General features: G+C 51.1%; 1 protein-coding gene across 2 annotated transcripts in view; it reads right to left on the bottom strand.

The window, feature by feature from the left end:
• The window catches only part of LOC140109508 (carbonic anhydrase 4-like), a 92,975-nt gene that overhangs the window by 13,755 nt on the left and 63,035 nt on the right, over window positions 1-16,185 (bottom strand). For both annotated transcript variants that reach the window (XM_072132034.1, XM_072132033.1), the window contains 2 exons: window positions 4,409-4,498; window positions 684-753 (listed from right to left, as the gene is read on the bottom strand). In XM_072132034.1, the coding sequence (XP_071988135.1) occupies window positions 684-753; window positions 4,409-4,498 (160 nt within the window). The remainder of the gene's footprint in view (window positions 1-683; window positions 754-4,408; window positions 4,499-16,185) is intronic.

Raw genomic sequence — 16,185 nt, 5'->3', positions numbered from 1 at the left:
GCAATGGCATGCGTTTAGTTCAACCATCATTTATTTTCCAACAGGACAATGACCCCAAACACCTCCAGACTGTGTAAGGGTTTTGTGACCAAGAAGGAGAGTGATGGGGAGCTATGCCAGGTGACCTGGACTTTACAGTCACCAGACCTGAGCACAATCCAGATGTTTTGGGCTGAGCTGGGCTGCAAAGTGAAGGCAAAAGGGCCAACAAGTGCTGAGCATTTCTGGGAACTTATTCAAGACTGCTGGAGACCATTTCAGGTGACTACCTCTTGTATCTCATCAAGAGAAGCCAAGAGTGTGCAGAGCAGTGATCACAGCACAAGGACCTTGGATATAAGATTTTCAGGTGTTTCACACTTGTTTGCTAAAATATAATTCCACATGTGTTATCTTTGTGTTATAGTTTTGATGGCTTCAATGTGAATCCTAAAGTCATGATAGTCATGAAAATACAGAAAACTCTTTGAACGAGAAGGTGTGGACACACTTTTGGTCTGTACTGTATGTGTGTGTGTATGAGTGTATAAAGTGTTGTGTGTACAAATATGCATATATTTTTTTAAGGGAAAGCGGGGCCCCATGCAAAAGTCTGCGGCCCATTCTTAAATGCAAATGTAGACTGAAAGAAAATTATATGGAAACTCGGTCATCCATGACAAGACTACACACAGGATCCTTACCAGGATTGGCCACTTCCTCCAGCAGATCAGACACCATTACTAGCTGTGACGTATTAGCTGAATCCATGACCTGAAGAGATACAGGTGAGAAAAGCATCACGGCACCTTGTATTACAGTCATAATAAGGTAGACCCCTGACCAGACAACCAATAATACTATAGAGTCTAAACCAGGCGATAAATAATGATGCAGACCATTCTTCTACAAGCACCACTCCTGGTCTACTATTGATCTTGGGTCCTGACCAGAGATCGGGTTCAGAGCAGGCTGGTCGAAATACGTGTTCATCCAATTTCCTGAAAATATTCAATTAGGGAACAAACCTGTACCCCATTGCAGTTAGTGGGGTCCCGGATATTGACACCCAAAAGTGGCTGTAAAATGGGGGTAATAGGGAAGTCACACTGCCCTCATTGTAATAGGGAAAGTACTTGAAATCATAACATAAAAAAATTGAGAAATATATTTAAATAAAATGTCCCAGTAGTTAAAGGCGCTGAGTAATAAAGAAGAGATGGAAGAACCACACACATCCCTCCTTCTGACTGCGCTCTGGGTGTTCAGTCCAAGTTATTTGCGTTCAAATTCTGGGAATGCGAAACTTCTTCAGATTGGCTTTGTTATCTTACACTGCCTCACACAGATGAGAAGATGAGACCTTAACATTATTAACCCCACAACTTTCTGGGTGTCCACTTGTATAGACCCAGATTATGGCAAAAGTGGACCCTTCCCACCAAGAAGAAAAGTTGGCCCACTTTAAGTTCCTAATCCCTTCTCTGATCTCTAGCACACCCACAGCTCATCCTCTAGTCCATCCTCCAATTATCCAGCCCTCCTTCCAGTCCATCCTCCAATCATCCAGCCCTCCTTTCAGTCCATCATCTAATCATCCAGCCCTCCTGCCAGTCCATCCTCCAATCATCCAGCCCTCCTTCCAGTCCATCCTCCAATCATCCAGCCCTCCTTCCAGTCTATCCTCCAATCATCCAGCCCTCCTTCCAGTCCATCCTCTAATCATCCAGCCCTCCTGCCAGTCCATCCTCCAATCATCCAGCCCTCTTTCCAGTCCATAATCCAATCATCCAGCTACCCTTTCAGTCCATCATCCAATCATCCAGCCTTGCTTCCAGTCCATCATCCAATCATCCAGCCCTCCTTCCAGTCCATCCTCCAATCATCCAGCCCTCCTTCCAGTCCATCCTCCAATCATCCAGCCCTCCTTCCAGTCCATCCTCTAATCATCCAGCCCTCCTGCCAGTCCATCCTCCAATCATCCAGCCCTCCTTCCAGTCCATCATCCTATCATCCAGCCCTCCTTCCAGTCCATCATCCAATCATCCAGCCCTCCTGCCAGTCCATCATCCAATCATCCAGCCCTCCTTCCAGTCCATCCTCCAATCATCCAGCCCTCCTTCCAGTCCATTCTCCAATCATCCAGCCCTCCTTCCAGTCCATCATCCAATCATCCAGCCCCCCTTCCAGTCCATCCTCCAATCATCCAGCCCTCCTTCCAGTCCATCCTCCAATCATCCAGCTCTCCTTCCAGTCCATCCTCTAATCATCCAGCCCTCCTTCCAGTCCATCCTCCAATCATCCAGCTTTCCATCCAGTCCATCCTCCAATCATCCAGCTCTCCTTCCAGTCAATTCTCTAATCATCCAGCCTTTCTTCCAGTCCATCATCCAATCATCCAGCCCTCCTTCCAGTCCATCCTCCAATCATCCAGCCCTCCTTCCAGTCCATCATCCAATCATCCAGCCCTCCTTCCAGTCCATCCTCCAATCATCCAGCCCTCCTGCCAGTCCATCCTCCAATCATCCAGCCCTCCTTCCAGTCCATCCTCCAATCATCCAGCCCTCCTTCCAGTCCATCCTCCAATCATCCAGCCCTCCTTCCAGTCCATCATCCAATCATCCAGCCCTCCTTCCAGTCCACCCTCCTATCATCCAGCCCTCCTTCCAGTCCATCCTCCAATCATCCAGCTATCCTTTCAGTCCATCCTCCAATCATCCAGCCCTCCTTCCAGTCCATCATCCAATCATCCAGCTATCCTTTCAGTCCATCCTCCAATCATCCAGCCCTCCTTCCAGTCCATCCTCCAATCATCCAGCCCTCCTGCCAGTCCATCCTCCAATCATCCAGCCCTCCTTCCAGTCCATCCTCCAATCATCCAGCCCTCCTTCCAGTCCATCCTCCAATCATCCAGCCCTCCTTCCAGTCCATCATCCAATCATCCAGCTCTTCTTCCAGTCCATCCTCCAATCATTCAGCTCTCCTTCCAGTCCATCCTCTAATCATCCAGCCCTCCTTCCAGTCCATCCTCCAATCATCCAGCTTTCCATCCAGTCCATCCTCCAATCATCCAGCTCTCCTCCCAGTCCATTCTCTAACCATCCAGCCTTTCTTCCAGTCCATCATCCAATCATCCAGCCCTCCTTCCAGTCCATCCTCCAATCATCCAGCCCTCCTTCCAGTCCATCATCCAGCCCTCCTTCCAGTCCATCCTCCCATCATCCAGCCCTCCTTCCAGTCCATCCTCCAATCATCCAGCCCTCCTGCCAGTCCATCCTCCAATCATCCAGCCCTCCTTCCAGTCCATCCTCCAATCATCCAGCCCTCCTTCCAGTCCATCCTCCAATCATCCAGCCCTCCTTCCAGTCCACCCTCCTATCATCCAGCCCTCCTACCAGTTCATTATCCAATCATCCAGCCCTCCTTCCAGTTCATTATCCAATCATCCAGCTATCCTTTCAGTTCATCCTCCAATCATCCAGCCCTCCTTCCAGTCCATCCTCCAATCATCCAGCCCTCCTTCCAGTCCATCCTCCCATCATCCAGCCCTCCTTCCAGTCCATAATCCAATCATCCAGCTATCCTTTCAGTCCATCCTCCAATCATCCAGCCCTCCTTCCAGTCCATCATCCAAACATCCAGCCCTCCTTCCAGTCCATCCTCCAATCATCCAACCCTCCTTCCAGTCCATCCTCCAATCATCCAGCCCTCCTTCCAGTCCATCCTCCAATCATCCAGCCCTCCTTCCAGTCCATCCTCCAATCATCCAGCCCTCCTTCCAGTCCATCCTCCTATCATCCAGCCCTCCTTCCAGTCCATCCTCCTATCATCCAGCTCTCCTTCCTGTCCATCCTCCAATCATCCAGCCCTCCTTCCAGTCCATCCTCCAATCATCCAGCTCTCCTTCCAGTCCATCCTCCAATCATCCAGCCCTCCTTCCAGTCCATCCTCCAATCATCCAGCCCTCCTTCCAGTCCATCCTCCTATCATCCAGCTCTCCTTCCAGTCCATCCTCCAATCATCCAGCCCTCCTTCCAGTCCATCCTCCTATCATCCAGCCCTCCTTCCAGTCCATCCTCTAATCATCCAGCCCTCCTTCCAGTCCATCCTCCAATCATCCAGCTTTCCATCCAGTCCATCCTCCAATCATCCAGCTCTCCTCCCAGTCCATTCTCTAATCATCCAGCCTTTCTTCCAGTCCATCATCCAATCATCCAGCCCTCCTTCCAGTCCATCCTCCAATCATCCAGCCCTCCTTCCAGTCCATCCTCCAATCATCCAGCCCTCCTTCCAGTCCATCCTCCAATCATCCAGCCCTCCTTCCAGTCCATCCTCCAATCATCCAGCCCTCCTTCCAGTCCATCCTCTAATCCTCCACCCAGCAGCATGAATACGGGTATGATCAAGTAAAAACTACAGAATTACTCACATCGATAAAGAATCCAAAAACAGCAACTCCAATTGGGTCTTTTTTGGCCTCTGACAGATTCATTCCTCCCTTTGTGTGTACAATGTGCATCTGTAGGAAACAAATATTTATTGTGATGTAAGAAAAGAGACCTGCAAGAGTCATTATATCAACATAGAAAACCTTACTGGCTCACAGTGGGAAGAGACCTCCATTTGTAACTAGGAGTCATCTGTAAGTCAGGTCTGGTGCGACCATGTGTAATAAGAAGCCCAGAGCATCCAAAACGTCACATCTATTTAGCTAATTCATTTATTCTTCTACAAATCCACTGGGATCTGGTAGTGCAGAAGTGATCGGAAGTGATTATAGAATGTGATTCTTAAGGCATAATAGAGCCCAACCCTAAGTAAAGAGATACAAGTAATAGAGCCCAGCATTAACTTATGACATTATAGTCCCCAATCCTTACTCTATAGGAAATAAATGCCAGCCCTAACTGATGAGATAGCAGAGCCTCGCCTTAACTGATGAAATAATAGAGCCTAGGCCTAACTGATGAGATAGCAGAGCCTCGCCCTAACTGATGAGATAGCAGAGCCTAGCCCTAATTGATGAGATAGCAGAGCCTCGCCCTAACTGATGAGATAGCAGAGCCTCGCCTTAACTGATGAAATAATAGAACCTAGCCCTAACTGATGAGATAGTAGAGCCTCGCCCTAATTGATGAGATAGCAGAGCCTCGCCCTAATTGATGAGATAGCAGAGCCTCGCCCTAATTGATGAGATAGCAGAGCCTCGCCCTAACTGATGAGATAGCAGAGCCTCGCCCTAACTGATGAGATAGCAGAGCCTCGCCCTAACTGATGAGATAATAGAGCCTAGGCCTAACTGATGAGATAGCAGAGCAGAGCCCTAACTGATGAGATAGCAGAGCCTAGGCCTAACTGATGAGATAGCAGAGCCTAGGCCTAACTGATGAGATAGCAGAGCCTCACCCTAATTGATGAGATAGCAGAGCCTCGCCCTAATTGATGAGCTAGCAGAGCCTCGCCCTAACTAATGAGATAATAGAGCCTAGGCCTAACTGATGAGATAGCAGAGCCTCGCCCTAACTGATGAGATAGCAGAGCCTATCCCTTACTGATGTGATAGCAGAGCCTCGCCCTAACTGATGAGATAACAGAGTTTCGCCCTAACTGATGAGATAGCAGAGCCTAGGCCTAACTGATGAGATAGCAGAGCCTAGCCCTTACTGATAAGATAAAAGAGCCTAGACCTAACTGATGAGATAGATAGCAGAGCCTCGCCCTAACTGATGAGATAGCAGAGCCTAGCCCTTACTAATGAGATAGCAGAGCCTCGCCCTAACTGATGAGATAGCAGAGCCTCGCCCTAACTGATGAGATAGCAGAGCCTCGCCCTAACTGATGAGATAGCAGAGCCTCGCCCTAACTGATGAGATAGCAGAGCCTCGCCCTAACTGATGAGATAGCAGAGCCTAGCCCTAACTGATGAGATAGCAGAGCCTCGCCCTAACTGATGAGATAGCAGAGCCTCGCCCTAACTGATGAGATAGCAGAGCCTCGCCCTAACTGATGAGATAGCAGAGCCTCGCCCTAACTGATGAGATAGCAGAGCCTCGCCTTAACTGATGAGATAGCAGAGCCTCACCCTAACTGATGAGATAGCAGAGCCTCGCCCTAACTGATGAGATAATAGAGCCTCGCCCTAACTGATGAGATAATAGAGCCTAGGCCTAACTGATGAGAAAGCAGAGCCTCGCCCTAACTGATGAGATAATAGAGCCTCGCCCTAACTGATGAGATAATAGAGCCTCGCCCTAACTGATGAGATAGTAGAGCCTCGCCCTAACTGATGAGATAACAGAGCCTAGTCTTTACTGATGAGAGAGCAGGGCCTCGCCCTAACTGATGAAATAATTGAACCTAACCCTAAGTGGAGAGATCGTAGAGCCTTAGGGTGGTCTTACATTGGCATTTTTTTCACGTCTGTGATTTTTCACTGAACCCATTTTGGCTTATAGACACATATTGGATTTCTCCAACATTGGATCAGTAGAAAAAAAACCCCATGGAACAAAAAGGTTCATGCAGCCTTTGAGACTTCTGGAGCGGCGCCCGATGGCAGCAAGCGTGTGAGCTGAATGGAGATGCGGAGAAAACACGTAGATCTGGCTGAGAGAGCGCTACGAGAGTGATGGTAGCCACGACGGTCTAGATGGAGCGCTAGAAGTCCGGTCCACGAGAGGAAGAGACAGCTGAGGAGCGTGGGCTCAGGCTCTGGACACTGAGATGGCTCTTTACAAACATCCCAGGTGGGAAACATGAGCCCCAAAAGAAAGCGCCCGCTACAGGAGCCTGTGTAAGAGGGAACCTGTCATCAGGGCGTCACTTTCACCAGAGACAGGCTGCTTTGTACATCTGCCTACAGCTTGCATTACAATATAATTGTGCCTTGGGGATCCCCCACAAAGTCACTGTTATTCGTACAAAATGAAAACCTTCAAGTAGATGGTCGTAGCCAAATTAATGAATACTGTGTGGGGGATCACCCGGGGCAGCCCCTCAGACAATGAATGTATAGCTACAGTCACAATCCACTGCGGTCCAGCTACATTTATACATGATGTTACATAAGCTACACCCTGCTCCCGCGTCCGTCTCAATACATCAAGAGCTTTCCGGATTCTTGCCTTCAAAATATAAACGCACAGAACCCCAACAGAAGCACGCGAGCGGGGCGATGGATCTACAGCAGCTCCTTGTTCTGCTCTTTGGTTGTGACACAATGAAGCTCATTCACTAAGGGATTTGAGACGCATTTTTGTCAGACTGTGCCCGTTCTTCAAGGCTTGAACGGCTGCAAAGGAGTAAGAAGTGTCTATGCTGGGATTGTGGCGCATGTGACCCTTTTGTGGCGCAGCTGCGCTGCCTCCATATGACACAAATTAGGGGGGGTATCGTTGGACCATCTGACTGATTCGGGCTGAGCACGGGATTTAACTTGAAAATTGTGTTGCACGCCCTACGTTACAGGTGCACCACAAAAGAGAAGGTGAACTCCGGGGACCTGAGCAGAGAAGCGACACATGCAGGATATCAGGCGCACGATCTAAGTGACTCCCAGTACAGCGCATTATACACGGACAATGCATTTACATGCACCAGGAAGAAGATGGTGAACTCCGGGGACCTGAGCGGGGAAGTGACACATGCAGGATATCGGGTGCAGGATCTTAGTGACTCCCCGCACAGCGCATTATACACGGACAATGCACTTACATGCACCAGGAAGAAGATGGTGAACTCCGGGGACCTGAGCGGGGAAGTGACACATGCAGGATATCGGGCGCAGGATCTTAGAGACTCCCCGCACAGCACATTATACACGGACAATGCACTTACATGCACCAGGAAGAAGAAGGTGAACTCCAGGGACCTGAGCGGGGAAGCGACACATGCAGGATATCGGGCGCAGGATCTTAGAGACTCCCCGCACAGCACATTATACACGGACAATGCACTTACATGCACCAGGAAGAAGGTGAACTCCGGGGACCTGAGCGGGGAAGAGATACATGCAGGATATCGGGCGCAGGATCTTAGTGACTCCCCACACAGCGCATTATACACGGACAATGCACTTACATGCACCAGGAAGAAGAAGGTGAACTCCGGGGACCTGAGCGGGGAAGCGACACATGCAGGATATCGGGTGCAGGATCTTAGTGACTCCCCGCACAGCGCATTATACACGGACAATGCACTTACATGCACCAGGAAGAAGAAGGTGAACTCCGGGGACCTGAGCGGGGAAGTGACACATGCAGGATATCGGGCGCAGGATCTTAGTGACTCCCCGCACAGTGCATTATACATGGACAATGCACTTACATGCACCAGGAAGAAGAAGGTGAACTCCAGGGACCTGAGCGGGGAAGCGACACATGCAGGATATCGGGCGCACGATCTTAGTGACTCCCCGCACAGTGCATTATACATGGACAATGCACTTACATGCACCAGGAAGAAGAAGGTGAACTCCAGGGACCTGAGCGGGGAAGCGACACATGCAGGATATCGGGTGCATGATCTTAGTGACTCCCCGCACAGCACATTATACACGGACAATGCACTTACATGCACCAGGAAGAAGAAGGTGAACTCCGGGGACCTGAGCGGGGAAGCGACACATGCAGGATATCAGGTGCAGGATCTTAGTGACTCCCCGCACAGCACATTATACACAGACAATGCACTTACATGCACCAGGAAGAGGAAGGTGAACTCCGGGGACCTGAGCGGGGAAGCGACACATGCAGGATATCGGGCGCAGGATCTTAGTGACTCCCCGCACAGCGCATTATACACGGACAATGCACTTACATGCACCAGGAAGAAGAAGGTGAACTCCAGGGACCTGAGCGGGGAAGGGACACATGCAGGATATCAGGCGCCGGATCTTAGTGACTCCCCGCACAGCACATTATACACGGACAATGCACTTACATGCACCAGGAAGAAGAAGGTGAACTCCGGGGACCTGAGCGGGGAAGCGACACATGCAGGATATCGGGCGCCGGATCTTAGTGACTCCCTGCGCAGCACATTATACACGGAAAATGCACTTACATGCACCAGGAAGAAGAAGGTGAACTCCAGGGACCTGAGCGGGGAAGCGACACATGCAGGATATCGGGCGCAGGATCTTAGTGACTCCTCGCACAGCACATTATACACGGACAATGCACTTACATGCACCAGGAAGAAGAAGGTGAACTCTGGGGACCTGAGCGGGGAAGTGACACATGCAGGATATCGGGCGCATGATCTTAGTGACTCCCCGCACAGCGCATTATACACGGACAATGCACTTACATGCACCAGGAAGAAGAAGGTGAACTCCAGGGACCTGAGCGGGGAGGTGACACATGCAGGATATCGGACGCAGGATCTTAGTGACTCCCCGCACAGCGTATTATACACGGACAATGCACTTACATGCACCAGGAAGAAAAAGGTAAACTCCAGGGACCTGAGCGGGGAAGGGACACATGCAGGATATCGGGTGCAGGATCTTAGTGACTCCCCGCACAGCGCATTATACATGGACAATGCACTTACATGCACCAGGAAGAAGAAGGTGAACTCCGGGGACCTGAGCGGGGAAGAGACACATGCAGGATATCGGGTGCAGGATCTTAGTGACTCCCCGCACAGCGCATTATACACGGACAATACACTTACATGCACCAGGAAGAAGAAGGTGAACTCCGGGGACCTGAGCGGGGAAGAGACACATGCAGGATATCGGGTGCAGGATCTTAGTGACTCCCCGCACAGTGCATTATACACGGGCAATGCACTTACATGCACCAGGAAGAAGAAGGTGAACTCCGGGGACCTGAGCGGGGAAGAGACACATGCAGGATATCGGGCGCAGGATCTTAGTGACTCCCCGCACAGCGCATTATACACGGGCAATGCACTTACATGCACCAGGACGAAGAGGGTGAACTCCGGGGACCTGAGTGGGGAAGCGACACATGCAGGATATCGGGTGCAGGATCTTAGTGACTCCCCGCACAGTGCATTATACACGGACAATGCACTTACATGCACCAGGAAGAAGAAGGTGAACTCCGGGGACCTGAGCGGGGAAGCGACACATGCAGGATATCGGGCGCCGGATCTTAGTGACTCCCTGTGCAGCGCATTATACACGGAAAATGCACTTACATGCACCAGGAAGAAGAAGGTGAACTCCAGGGACCTGAGCGGGGAAGCGACACATGCAGGATATCGGGCGCAGGATCTTAGTGACTCCCCGCACAGCGTATTATACACGGACAATGCACTTACATGCACCAGGAAGAAAAAGGTAAACTCCAGGGACCTGAGCGGGGAAGGGACACATGCAGGATATCGGGCGCAGGATCTTAGTGACTCCCCGCACAGCGCATTATACATGGACAATGCACTTACATGCACCAGGAAGAAGAAGGTGAACTCCAGGGACCTTAGCGGGGAAGCGACACATGCAGGATATCGGGTGCAGGATCTTAGTGACTCCCCGCACAGCGCATTATACACGGACAATGCACTTACATGCACCAGGAAGAAGAAGGTGAACTCCGGGGACCTGAGCGGGGAAGAGATACATGCAGGATATCGGGTGCAGGATCTTAGTGACTCCCCGCACAGCGCATTATACACGGACAATGCACTTACATGCACCAGGAAGAAGAAGGTGAACTCCAGGGACCTGAGCGGGGAAGCGACACATGCAGGATATCGGGTGCAGGATCTTAGTGACTCCCCGTACAGCGCATTATACACGGACAATGCACTTACATGCACCAGGAAGAAGAAGGTGAACTCCGGGGACCTGAGCGGGGAAGCGACACATGCAGGATATCGGGCGCAGGATCTTAGTGACTCCCCGCACAGCGCATTATACACGGGCAATGCACTTACATGCACCAGGACGAAGAGGGTGAACTCCGGGGACCTGAGTGGGGAAGCGACACATGCAGGATATCGGGTGCAGGATCTTAGTGACTCCCCGTACAGCGTATTATACACGGACAATGCACTTACATGCACCAGGAAGAAGAAGGTGAACTCCGGGGACCTGAGCGGGGAAGCGACACATGCAGGATATCGGGGGCAGGACCTTAGTGACTCCCCGCACAGCGCATTATACACGGACAATGCACTTACATGCACCAGGAAGAAGAAGGTGAACTCCGGGGACCTGAGCGGGGAAGCGACACATGCAGGATATCGGGCGCAGGATCTTAGTGACTCCCCGCACAGCGCATTATACACGGGCAATGCACTTACATGCACCAGGACGAAGAGGGTGAACTCCGGGGACCTGAGTGGGGAAGCGACACATGCAGGATATCGGACGCAGGATCTTAGTGACTCCCCGCACAGCGTATTATACACGGACAATGCACTTACATGCACCAGGAAGAAGAAGGTGAACTCCGGGGACCTGAGCGGGGAAGCAAGACATGCAGGATATCGGGCGCAGGATCTTAGTGACTCCCCGCACAGCGCATTATACACGGACAATGCACTTACATGCACCAGGAAGAAGAAGGTGAACTCCTGGGACCTGAGCGGGGAAGTGACACATGCAGGATATTGGGGGCACGATCTTGGTGACTCCCCGCACAGCGCATTATACACAGACAATGCACTTACATGCACCAGGAAGAAGAAGGTGAACTCCGGGGACCTGAGCGGGGAAGCGACACATGCAGGATATCGGGCGCAGGATCTTAGTGACTCCCCGCACAGCGCATTATACACAGACAATGCACTTACATGCACCAGGAAGAAGAAGGTGAACTCCGGGGACCTGAGCGGGGAAGCGACACATGCAGTATATCGGGGGCAGGATCTTAGTGACTCCCCGCACAGCGCATTATACACGGACAATGCACTTACATGCACCAGGAAGAAGAAGGTGAACTCCGGGGACCTGAGCGGGGAAGCCACACATGCAGGATATCGGGCGCAGGATCTTAGTGACTCCCCGCACAGCGCATTATACACGGACAATGCACTTACATGCACCAGGAAGAAGAAGGTGAACTCCGGGAACCTGAGCGGGGAAGCGACACATGCAGGATATCGGGAGCACGATCTTAGTGACTCCTCGCACAGCGCATTATACACGGACAATGCACTTACATGCACCAGGAAGAAGAAGGTGAACCCCGGGGACCTGAGCGGGGAAGTGACACATGCAGGATATCGGGGGCACGATCTTAGTGACTCCCCACACAGCACATTATACACGGACAATGTACTTACATGCACCAGGAAGAAGAAGGTGAACTCCGGGGACCTGAGCGGGGAAGCAACACATGCAGGATATCGGGTGCAGGATCTTAGTAACTCCCTGCACAGCGCATTATACACGGACAATGCACTTACATGCACCAGGAAGAAGAAAGTGAACTCCTGGGACCTGAGCGGGGAAGCGACACATGCAGGATATCGGACGCAGGATCTTACTGACTCCCCGCACAGCGCATTATACACGGACAATGCACTTACATGCAGCAGGAGGAAGAAGGTGAACTCCAGGGACCTGAGCGGGGAAGCGACACATTCAGGATATCGGGAGCACGATCTTAGTGACTCCCCACACAGCACATTATACACGGACAATGTACTTACATGCACCAGGAAGAAGAAGGTGAACTCCGGGGACCTGAGCGGGGAAGCGACACATGCAGGATATCGGGTGCAGGATCTTAGTAACTCCCTGCACAGCGCATTATACACGGACAATGCACTTACATGCACCGGGAAAAAGAAGGTGAACTCCTGGGACCTGAGCGGGGAAGTGACACATGCAGGATATTGGGGGCACGATCTTGGTGACTCCCCGCATAGCGCATTATACACAGACAATGCACTTACATGCACCAGGAAGAAGAAGGTGAACTCCGGGGACCTAAACGGGGAAGTGACACATGCAGGATATCGGGCACAGGATCTTAGTGACTCCCCGCACAGCGCATTATACACGGACAATGCACTTACATGCACCAGGAAGAAGAAGGTGAACTCCGGGGACCTGAGCGGGGAAGTGACACATGCAGGATATCGGATGCAGGATCTTAGTGACTCCCCGCACAGCGCATTATACACGGACATTGCACTTACATGCACCAGGAAGAAGAAGGTGAACTCCTGGGACCTGAGCGGGGAAGTGACACATGCAGGATATTGGGGGCACGATCTTGGTGACTCCCCGCATAGCGCATTATACACAGACAATGCACTTACATGCACCAGGAAGAAGAAGGTGAACTCCGGGGACCTAAACGGGGAAGTGACACATGCAGGATATCGGGCACAGGATCTTAGTGACTCCCCGCACAGCGCATTATACACGGACAATGCACTTACATGCACCTGGAAGAAGAAGGAGAACTCCAGGGACCTGAGCGGGGAAGCGACACATGCAGGATATCGGGCGCACGATCTTAGTGACTCCCCGCACAGCGCACTATACACGGACAATGCACTTACATGCACCAGGAAGAAGAAAGTGAACTCCAGGGACCTGAGCGGGGAAGCGACACATGCAGGATATCGGGCGCACGATCTTAGTGACTCCCCGCACAGCGCATTATACATGGACAATGCACTTACATGCACCAGGACGAAGAGGGTGAACTCCGGGGACCTGAGTGGGGAAGCGACACATACAGGATATCGGAAGCAGGATCTTAGTGACTCCCCGCACAGCGTATTATACACGGACAATGCACTTACATGCACCAGGAAGAAGAAGGTGAACTCCGGGGACCTGAGCGGGGAAGCAACACATGCAGGATATTGGGTGCAGGATCTTAGTGACTCCCCACACAGCGCATTATACACGGACAATGCACTTACATGCAGCAGGAGGAAGAAGGTGAACTCCAGGGACCTGAGCGGGGAAGCGACACATTCCGGATATCGGGAGCACGATCTTAGTGACTCCCCACACAGCACATTATACACGGACAATGTACTTACATGCACCAGGAAGAAGAAGGTGAACTCCGGGGACCTGAGCGGGGAAGCGACACATGCAGGATATCGGGTGCAGGATCTTAGTAACTCCCTGCACAGCGCATTATACACGGACAATGCACTTACATGCACCAGGAAAAAGAAGGTGAACTCCTGGGACCTGAGCGGGGAAGTGATACATGTAGGATATTGGGGGCACGATCTTGGTGACTCCCCGCATAGCGCATTATACACAGACAATGCACTTACATGCACCAGGAAGAAGAAGGTGAACTCCAGGGACCTGAGCGGGGAAGCAACACATTCAGGATATCGGGAGCACGATCTTAGTGACTCCCCGCACAGCGCATTATACACGGACAATGCACTTACATGCACCAGGAAGAAGAAGGTGAACTCCAGGGACCTGAGCGGGGAAGCGACACATGCAGGATATCGGGCGCAGGATCTTAGTGACTCCTCGCACAGCGCATTATACACGGACAATGCACTTACATGCACCAGGAAGAAGAAGGTGAACCCCGAGGACCTGAGCGGGGAAGTGACACATGCAGGATATCGGGGGCACGATCTTAGTGACTCCCCGCACAGCACATTATACACGGACAATGTACTTACATGCACCAGGAAGAAGAAGGTGAACTCCAGGGACCTGAGCGGGGAAGCGACACATGCAGGATATCGGGTGCATTATCTTAGTGACTCCCCGCACAGTGCATTATACATGGACAATGCACTTACATGCACCAGGAAGAAGAAGGTGAACTCCAGGGACCTGAGCGGGGAAGTGACACATGCAGGATATCGGGCACACGATCTTAGTGACTCCCCGCACAGCGCATTATACACGGACAATGCACTTACATGCACCAGGAAGAAGAAGGTGAACTCCGGGGACCTGAGCGGGGAAGAGACACATGCAGGATATCGGGTGCAGGATCTTTTTGACTCCCCGCACAGCGCATTATACACGGACAATGCACTTACATGCACAGGGAAGAAGAAGGTGAACTCCAGGGACCTGAGCGGGGAAGCAACACATGCAGGATATCGGATGCACGATCTTAGTGACTCCCCGACATCGCATGTGCCCCATAGTGTTTTCCCATTATAGACGGCTGGTATATATATATATATAGGAAAGGGCTGTGCTTGTAGACGGCCCTGGTCCTTCTGCTTACGTAGTCTAGCAATGGGCTGTGATCATAGAAAGTACATTGATCTAGGCAGAAGGGTCCATCAGCCATTTTTGTATTAGAGGTTATACATCTATGCACTGTGTCTGTAGACATCCTAACACTTAGTGACAAACATCACGAGTCATTTCTTCTTCGGTGACATAAATCTCCATCTGTCTACACATTATTAGCTGCTGGTTATCACGGAGGGACCACGTCCCCTCTTACACTCCACCCGTCAATTGTGACTGTAGCTATACATTCATTGTCTGAGGGGCTGCCCCGGGTGATCCCCCACACAGTATTCATTAATTTGGCTACGACCATCTACTTGAAGGTTTTCTTGTGATTTTAAATACCAATCACTTTTTTTATGTTATGTTACTTTTTACTATTCTACGAATAAAGATTCATTTTTAGTCTGGGGAAATGCGTGCTGTATGGCTGGATGGACAGGCTTTTTGGTGAATTGGATTGGTTTGAGAACCCTACCTCATACTGGGCCAAATTTTACCTATACAGAATGCTATGTGTGGTCCCAGGGGTTGGCCTTTGGTTTGGGTGTATTCAAAAACAACATGTGACTTGTGTGTGCTGCAGACTCCTCAGCTCTCAGCCCCCACTCTCCTGCTCCTTCACAACCTGGGGAGCCGACATCAGAGAGAAGTAGGAGAAACGGTAAGTAGGATGGAGAAGCCATTAGGGAAAAAGGACGTCTTGGTACAGGGGGATGGGGGAAGACGGCAGGTTCAAGGGGGGTAGCTCTGGAATCATATTCTTCTATGGCCTCTTTTTATTTTATTTTTTTAGAAAAATCGGATGGGAAGCGAAATAACGATAACTCCCTGGAATGTCAAAGGTATTTCCTCACCTGGAAGCGCACCACTAATTGGTGCTGGACACCTGGTGGCTTAATAAATAGCCAGCATCTTCGGTAAAGGATCCATGTCTATAACGTGCTGATGTCGGAGGTGCGTGACGGCATCACCTCTTACCGGGCTGCTCGTCTGTGTCCAGCGTTACCCCGCTTTACCTGGCTAGCTTGCCT

This window comes from Engystomops pustulosus, unplaced genomic scaffold, assembly GCF_040894005.1.
Source record: "Engystomops pustulosus unplaced genomic scaffold, aEngPut4.maternal MAT_SCAFFOLD_210, whole genome shotgun sequence".
Lineage (NCBI taxonomy): Eukaryota > Metazoa > Chordata > Amphibia > Anura > Leptodactylidae > Engystomops > Engystomops pustulosus.
This window is presented reverse-complemented; position numbering and strand designations above follow the sequence as displayed.